The following is an 8,052-nucleotide window of genomic DNA, read 5'->3' on the forward strand; positions in this document are numbered from 1 at the left end:
ATTAAACCAATTACAACACAATCAAACCTGTAGGAGTCTTAAGGCCGGGATGAAGGTTTACTGTTCACAAACACAGCAGTTTAAAACGACTCAGTTACAACGAAATGGTTTAGACTAAAATATATTTATGTATTAGAATGAAGCTGTCAATTAAAATGAGAATGCCTTACAAGTTTTAAAAATACTGCTCACATTCCGTTCAGTCTAACTGAGCAGGAGATATTTGGGGTAGAATATGAGCAAAGATTTTAGCCTTTGAATGTGGTGTGAAAGTTAATTCAACAGGGCATAGTCTAAACCACTTGATACTATTTAACAAGCAGATTTCTACACATAAAAGATTTAAAATTAACTTAAAATCCAGATAAAATATACTGGCTGTGAAAAAAACTGGAAAAATGTAAAAAGTACAAATATTTTTGAAAGGCACTGTAGGTGTGATGTCACTCTAAGAGACAACAGTCAATTAATAACACCAAGTGATAACTGGACCTACACTGGAGCGACAAGTCTGCAAGTTGGACCTTTGCCAGGAACTGGTGAACGACTTGAACATCAGAAGCAGGGTGGCGAGATAACCACTGATGGACATTTCTTCTCTGGTTCCCCAAATGCATGCTGGTTAATGTGAGTTCTGCTTGCTCATTTATCCAGCCGTCTGGCCAACTCACCTGGAGTGATGGGGGAGACGTCGGGAAGGCAGGCTGCTATTTCACGGCCTGTTAAGCGCTAATGCCGCAACATGCCCCGCGCTCCAATTTTAGGGAACAGGGAGCATTACCGCCCCAACTCAAGGTTCTGTCTGCGTGGACAGTGGACTCGGACAAACTCAGACGCAGGGCGCAGGGGATATCAAAGAGGGAGATGTACATGGGGGTAATAAAGGCACCGAGAAGTCCAGCAGATGAATTAAACGAAACAGAGAAAGGGGGACGAAGAACACACAGAACAGTAAAAGGTGGACACCTTGGAGAGTGTGGAGAAAGAGTGGGGCTTCGCAGTTTACATGGACTGCTGAGCCAGCACTGCATAGCAGAGAGGACAGCAGCACACACTGACATCTACTCCTGCTATGCAAGAATGCATCTGGCGGTCCTCAGAAGGCCCATGCCCCTATACTCACAGCCTCTCCCCCGCCAGAGCTACTGAACATCACTAGCCTGACCCATCCACAACACTTGTCCCTAATGTGCACTAAATCTGGCCCATGTAATAACCACAGAGCCTCTATTAAGCACTGGGTGGCTGGGGAATCAGAGCAGCAACAGCAGAGCATGAATGAACACCCTGAACAGGAAGGCAGGGGAAGGTAGAACAGTTCTTTTTTTCCTCTGCTTTCAGAATACGTGACATTCGTCTTGTGCAAAAAAACACAAAAACAAAAGGCCGGTTTTCAAAATGAAGTCTAGTGTGGAAATTGATAGCTCTAAATCATCCGCCATCATATTCACAAAGCAGAGGGTAAAGGTCCAGTCATTTGTATTTGTTGACAGTGAACATGACTAAGCATGATGCGTCACAGATTCTATCAGAGGCCAGTTTTCAGCAGTGATGGATCACCTCTCTTATCGCCGTGCTCTGTCAGTCTGAGGCCCGAGATGTTTAAGGACATGAGTCAGATCTTCACAGGCTCCAAAAGGTGAATGTTCACACACACACATGCAGACACACACACAGAGAAACATAGAGGCCAAAAAACTAAACCCAATTAATTAGTGATGTGTTTGTTTTCTTCTTTAAAGCTTGTTTCTCCAGATGTGGCTCTTAAATGAGACAGACCGTTTGTCTTCAAGAGGGAGTATGTGGGAGAAGTTACCTAGTTTCATAAAGATTATTTTAGTAATCAAGGGTTAATCAGATGAAAAAGTGCCACATGCTGCAGATTTTTCATTTAACCACATAAGCTTTTCTTAAATGCAATATTAGAAATAAATTTAAATATGCAAATAAACAAACAGTTAAATTCCTTTTCTAAAATCAGAAAAAAAAACATTTTATTACCCAAAATGCAACAACATTCCTTCAGTATATACATGATAAATAAAATAAATAAATACTTCTATCAACACGTAAAAAGCTCAGGCCTTTCTGTTGGACCTAACATCAATACAATGAAGGACTAATCCGTTGATCGATTTCAGGATTAAATGATTAATAAATAGATAGCAAAAGTCGCTTACTAGGAGATTTTTCTTTTCCTACAAAATTTATTCCAGGTGAAGCTAAAACTACGCCCGGGTGTCTGGGTAGAACATATTTACAGACATTTTATTTTATTTTTTTATTTTTTTTATCTTAATGCAAAATTTTACATTCTTTGTAATATTTTGGCTCAATTACTGCTCTGACTGTGTTGTTCTTTCCTGCTTTTGAGTTTGTCTACTCCAGTTAATGATTAATTGACTGCTAAATTAATTGACAAACTGATTCAGCCAGATTAATCATTTCACCACTGAAGCTACTCCAATCTGCTAACCGTATGGAAAAGTGGTTACTGGGAAACACAGCGTGACAACGAGCCTGTTGCCTTCTTCAAACCGACCACATGACTAACTGCACTGTTATTGAACCTTCAGAGTTGCTTATATCAGAGTCACTGTCAGGAGCATGCTGGGTTTCCATGGCAACAGACAAAACTCATATAATAAGTGAATTCTGGATCAATAAGTGAATCTGCGGCTCCTGTTTTCGCTCCAATATGGTGATTATGCTACAGGCAAAACCTCAAAAACAAATTTTTAATTTGCTGCTATAATTTGGAGGTTGGAGAGTTCATACTGGCAACATAAAGGGCCAAGATATTATTAATTTCTCTTTTTGTTTTGTTTTGTTTTGTTTTATTGGTTCTGATGAGTGCCAGAGCCCCTGGTTATTATTCAGGTTTTTTGTCCAACAAAGCCAATTATAATAATAGCAATAATAATAATAATAATAATAATGATGATACCAATAATTCAATTATCAGCTGATTTGAAAAGAGAGCACGTCTAATTAACCTGAGAATGGTGTGGTTTCCATCAAAAACAATATTAATCTTAATTTCAGAATTAAACTATAAGCCTTTTTTATGCAAGAATAACGTATTTGAAGAATATTATAGAAATATATTTTATTATATTTTGTATATAATATAAACATCATATCATACTTTACATTAACAAACATGAGCCTCTGAAAAAGCTAAACGTCAAAAGAAACATCATTTAACATAAGCTATTAAATATTTAATATAACAAAAATATTTTTAAGTAAGTGGTTTTTGTCATATAGAGCCACAGCATTTCTCACTTCAGCATAATTGGAAGAACACAAATTATTCAGCTTTTAAAACAACTTTCATCTCTGACTTTTTCCCACCCTTTTGTTTGTTTTCTTTCAGATCCGTTCTACATTAAGAGCAGACAGCCACCAGTGTGCAGAACTGCATCATGGAACAGAAATCGTCAGGACGGTTTACAAGTCCTGACGGCCTCGTAGATATCCTCAATACTGGTCAGCAAACGAATAAATGAATCCCAACTATGCAATAATAAAAACACACAGATCTGGATCCACCTAACATTCTTGTAGAAAAGCAATAGGGTTTTATAGGAGCACTCTCATTAGAAAAAGATTCATCAAAGGGACAATGTGATGAGCTACTGTGTTTGTTTTTTGTTTTTTTAAATTAAATATTGAACATCTGCCTTTCCCACATTTGGTAAGGGTGCATCAAAACTCACACAATGCTGGCAAACCGTCAAGTGTATATTTGTTTGACAAATTTACCATGTTGCCTGTTAGGAATTATTTGGGTCACTGCAAATACGACTGCCAGACATGGCACAGTTCGTGAGCCTACAGCTAAGCTGATTATTTGCTGGAACAAATAAGAAGTGTGAAGAATGCAAAGCCATGACTAGACAGAAAAACATCTTAGCAAGAACTGGAAGGAAGAAACCAATCATTTCAAAATTTAAACGACATTACCTAATGTTACATATCGAAATGCTAGGATTTTTCCAAATAAGAAATTACTTGAATACTATCAGATTTCCATGTGTAGAGTTGTGTTTTATGAAAAGAAAGCACAACTCCAGAACGCTGGAGCAGAGAAGGATGGCTCAATTATCCTAACAGAAGACCTCTTGAAATTGTCATCACCAACATATTTAATTTAATAAATTACATAGGTAGTGTGTAAACTACATATCAATTGTTTATTTCGTAAGCTGGCTCTCGTCAGCCTATTTACATCTGTTCTTGTTCTGTTTTCACATAAACTGCATTTTAATGTGGTTGGATTTCTAGTGAAGTTGCTCTCAATCAAAATACACCCTGCTTTAGTTGTCAAAAAGAAAAATGAGACTGAAATTTGGAGTGAAGAGAGCCCGGATAAGACTGCAGTTTTAATTACAGCGCTACAAGCCTGGTGTTCCTCTTTGATAAAATCCTGATCCTATTTAAGCACATCAGCTGACAAAATTGTCACTCACAGTAATTAAAGAGAACATTTGTGCTGCTATTTCAGCTATACTTAGCTGTACAACAGTTTAAGTTAGGACTGGCAGAATGTAGCAGGTCCTTTCTCTTATCTGCTAACATAAACTAATTGCTTGCAGCACCAGGATTGGGGGGTAAAAGTACTAAGGGATGGGTGACAAAACTGTTTTTACCGTCAAGTTTAAAGTGAGGGGAGATGCATTCACTATCAATAACTGTTTCCCAGAAGCAAAGGTAAAAGTGCATCTAACATCCTAAAAGGGCCCCACAGCAGTCACATTTACCTTCCCATTGAAGGAAAATCTTAGAATTTGCCCTATAAGTTTGTTTTTTCCCCCCAACCCTCTATGCAGCAGCATCTAGTATCTCCAGGAAGAGTTGTGCTCAAGTTTAAATTTGACATGTAAAAACATGGCATCTTTATGGCCAAAGTTCCTAAAAAAAGTTAATTAACCTGCCTAATTCAACTTGTTTGGATGCAACACAGCACATGTCCGAAGCTTTTCTTGGGGAGACACATTTTGAGAACACAAAAAATATTAAAATAACTGTAAGATGAGGCAGAAAAAATGACCAGTAATTGATAGAAGTAAAACAGTGACAGCCTGAAGTACCTTTTTACTAAAGGTGAAAAATGTTAAACAGATTTTAACAGTAATTACAGTTGCCAAAAACAAAAACTATCTATGGTACAGGGCAGAACCTTGTGCTTGCATGACACTGAAACTCACCGTACTATTAGTAATGAGCAAGTTGAGTAAAGCAAATAAATAAATAAAAAATCTGAAAAACTTTCCAAGGCATCAGTTAACCAGGAGTTAAGATTTAGAGTAACACAATGGAAATGACATTTGCTCAATAAGTGTATTTTTGTTTGAAATCAAAACTTGTGGATATTAACAAAAAAGAGACAGAACGCATTGCCTCTGAACATCATGAGCTACGCATCTAGCTGCTCAAGAGCAAACATGAGAGTTGGGCGGCTCAATGCAGTCAGTGATCTGGAGATCCACTCAAGAAAAACAATCACTACATAAGAACACTTTTGTAATCCATCGAAACTGACTGGCTAAGGAATATCCGAACCATCAACCTTTGTATATTAATGATAGTATTATAAAATGACCCGTCTAACCAGAATCTTCACTAGCTAAAATTATTCGTCATAGTCCAACAGGATAGATGACTGCAGCCTGAGCAGGTTATCAGAACACCACAGATGACACTGAACTGGCTACACGAATAAAGAGGCCATTTTCTTGAAGTGACAAATATGCAGAGGAGACAGAGACAAAACGGAGAGCAAAGCCCCTGAAGGTAGAAAGCCCAAGCTTTGTCTTTGTCACACTGTGTGACAAAGACACACAACATGACTCCCCGATGTGTGCACCACGGCTGTATACTTTGTGTTTGGGTTTTTTCTGAATGGGAATCAAAAATCCCAAACCTCTCTTATCTCGATCCCTCAACTCTTGTTCTTGTGGTTTCATTGCTTGTTACTTAATCTGTCAGTAACAACAAACCTGATTCCAGACTTTTGTTCTGCTGAACGCTTTAAAGGTACAACAATGAGTCTTTGTGCCTGATTAACAGCTCCTACATCAACCCGTGGTTAAACGCTGCATAAATGCCACCGCAGGTCCTACAGGTGAGTGGAGAATGATACAAATGGCCGTTTTATGGCAGGAGCTGGTATGGGCAGCGACTTGGTCTGAGGTGAGGGAACACTTGCTCTACAGCGCTGCTTTGAGCCAGCAAGATTAATGTAGGCTCTCTGGAGCAAAGGCAACAACCACAGCTTTAATAAGGTACAAACAATCGGTTCCACTCCACTGGCTTCCCAGGGAAAACTATTGTTGTGCCGCATTGTTTCTTGGTGTGGTTCCTTGGAGACATGTGTCTACTGCACCGTGCGACTGTCTCCGTTACAGCCAGGGGAGAAGTCAGCGTGGGCCTTCGTTTGTCTGTGTCAGAATGAACGTCGGCTCTCCACCCCAACTCTTTCCCCCATCCTCTCCTTTCACATTTTGTTTCCCCCACCCCTCCTCAAACTACCCCCACTCACCTCAACTCCCTGCACTTTCAGCTTCATGTGATCTTCTCGCGTGGTCTTCCCATCTTTCCTCTTCTTCCAGCAGTAGCCGTCCTTTCTGTACTTCACCTTCTTCCTGTTGTACAGTATCATCGACCCATTCTGCGGCCTGGAACCACAAAGGAGCGAGATTAAATAGGATAAGAGGATAGGCAAAGTACAGCACAACACAAGGAACTCACTTCAGAGACGAGCAACGAGACCCGACACAAGTTTCCACCCTGCAGAAAATGTAACCAGTAACCGAGATGACAAGAATTCTTCATGGAGATTCTCGGCATTGGTATTCACGGTCTGACAACGAACAAAGCGTTCCTCTGCATTTTTAGAGTGTGTGCCCTGCCAGAAGTTACAGTGCAATTCCATGCAGGGTAAATTATATAAAGGCTAGTGTAAGGCGAGTGGCAGAACAGTGTGGAGGAGTAAGGTTCCATCATTATCTCTCATTCATCCAACCTGAATGAGTTGTGGTGCTGGATATCCACAGGGAAAAGAGAAGACTCTCTCCCACAGTCCATTCATAATTCATCCTCCCTCCACCAGACCACAGCCTGTTGCTTCACCATGATATAATGCAACTGTTTGTTGATAATTTGCCTTTCCACTTAGTTTTGTAATAGAAACATTTGGCATTCTGTGCTCAACATTAACAGAAAGTGTAACATAAAATATGTATGGCCTTTTTCAACAAGTAGCACGCAGCCATGGTGGATACGGTTGTGTGTATTGGTATTTGCCTGTTTTGCAGAAACGCTTTGTGTTATCACTTCGAATCAATTCATATTGCATATTTTCAGGCTCCCCCATCATTCAAAACAAATGCATGCATTGACTTGAGAGAAGAAATATAATCTTTCTGCGGGGACAGACTTATACAACATCCTTTCAGCATCAACAATTGGATGTGCATGAGACGTACACTGTCAGAAAGACAAATACACAGAAACATGTTCTGCAAATAATTTAGCAGTGTGTGATACAGAACAGAAACCTTTAATGTTCTCTTTTTGCTATGACTAATCTGCAAGAAGACCTTTTTTTATTTCATTAGCACAGATAAAAGTATTGCTGGTGAGAAATACATCCAGGCTCTGGAAATGGAAAATAAAGTTAACAAAAGGATCATTTGGTTGAGCCTTGAGATGGACTGGTGACCTATCATTGCAAATGCAGAATGCCTATTACCCAATTACCGCTGGAGATGGTCACCAGTTTAGCCATTGGGATGATTTGGTTAGCATGGCAGAAGAGTGCTGCTGCCACAGAAAAGTACAAAATTCCTGGATTCAAAACTTCAAGAACAGAGAATTTTTAAAAAGGAGTTTAAAAGCTGAGTGAATTTTCTAAAAGATCCCCGATTGCAAATGGTTATTGTGTTGCATAACTCTTGGAGCTACTACAGCTTTAAATAAATAACACTTTACCTTCTATCAGTTTCAGATGTTTTTTTCTGCAGCACTCATAATTCTTGCCACAAT

The 8,052-nt window shown here is 39.2% G+C and overlaps 1 protein-coding gene across 1 annotated transcript in view; it reads right to left on the reverse strand.

Moving 5' to 3' along the window:
* Positions 1-7,140, reverse strand: part of camta1a (calmodulin binding transcription activator 1a) — a 155,922-nt gene extending 148,782 nt beyond the window's left edge. The window contains exons 1-2 of the mRNA XM_088007524.1: positions 7,115-7,140; positions 6,548-6,683 (exon numbers count right to left, since the gene is read on the reverse strand). Of these exons, the coding sequence (XP_087863650.1) occupies positions 6,548-6,683; positions 7,115-7,140 (162 nt within the window). The remainder of the gene's footprint in view (positions 1-6,547; positions 6,684-7,114) is intronic.
* Between the last annotated feature and the right edge of the window lie 912 nt (positions 7,141-8,052).

Source organism: Poecilia mexicana, unplaced genomic scaffold (assembly GCF_051168715.1).
Source record: "Poecilia mexicana isolate PSO_F unplaced genomic scaffold, ASM5116871v1 scaffold_7, whole genome shotgun sequence".
Taxonomy (NCBI): Eukaryota; Metazoa; Chordata; class Actinopteri; order Cyprinodontiformes; family Poeciliidae; genus Poecilia; species Poecilia mexicana.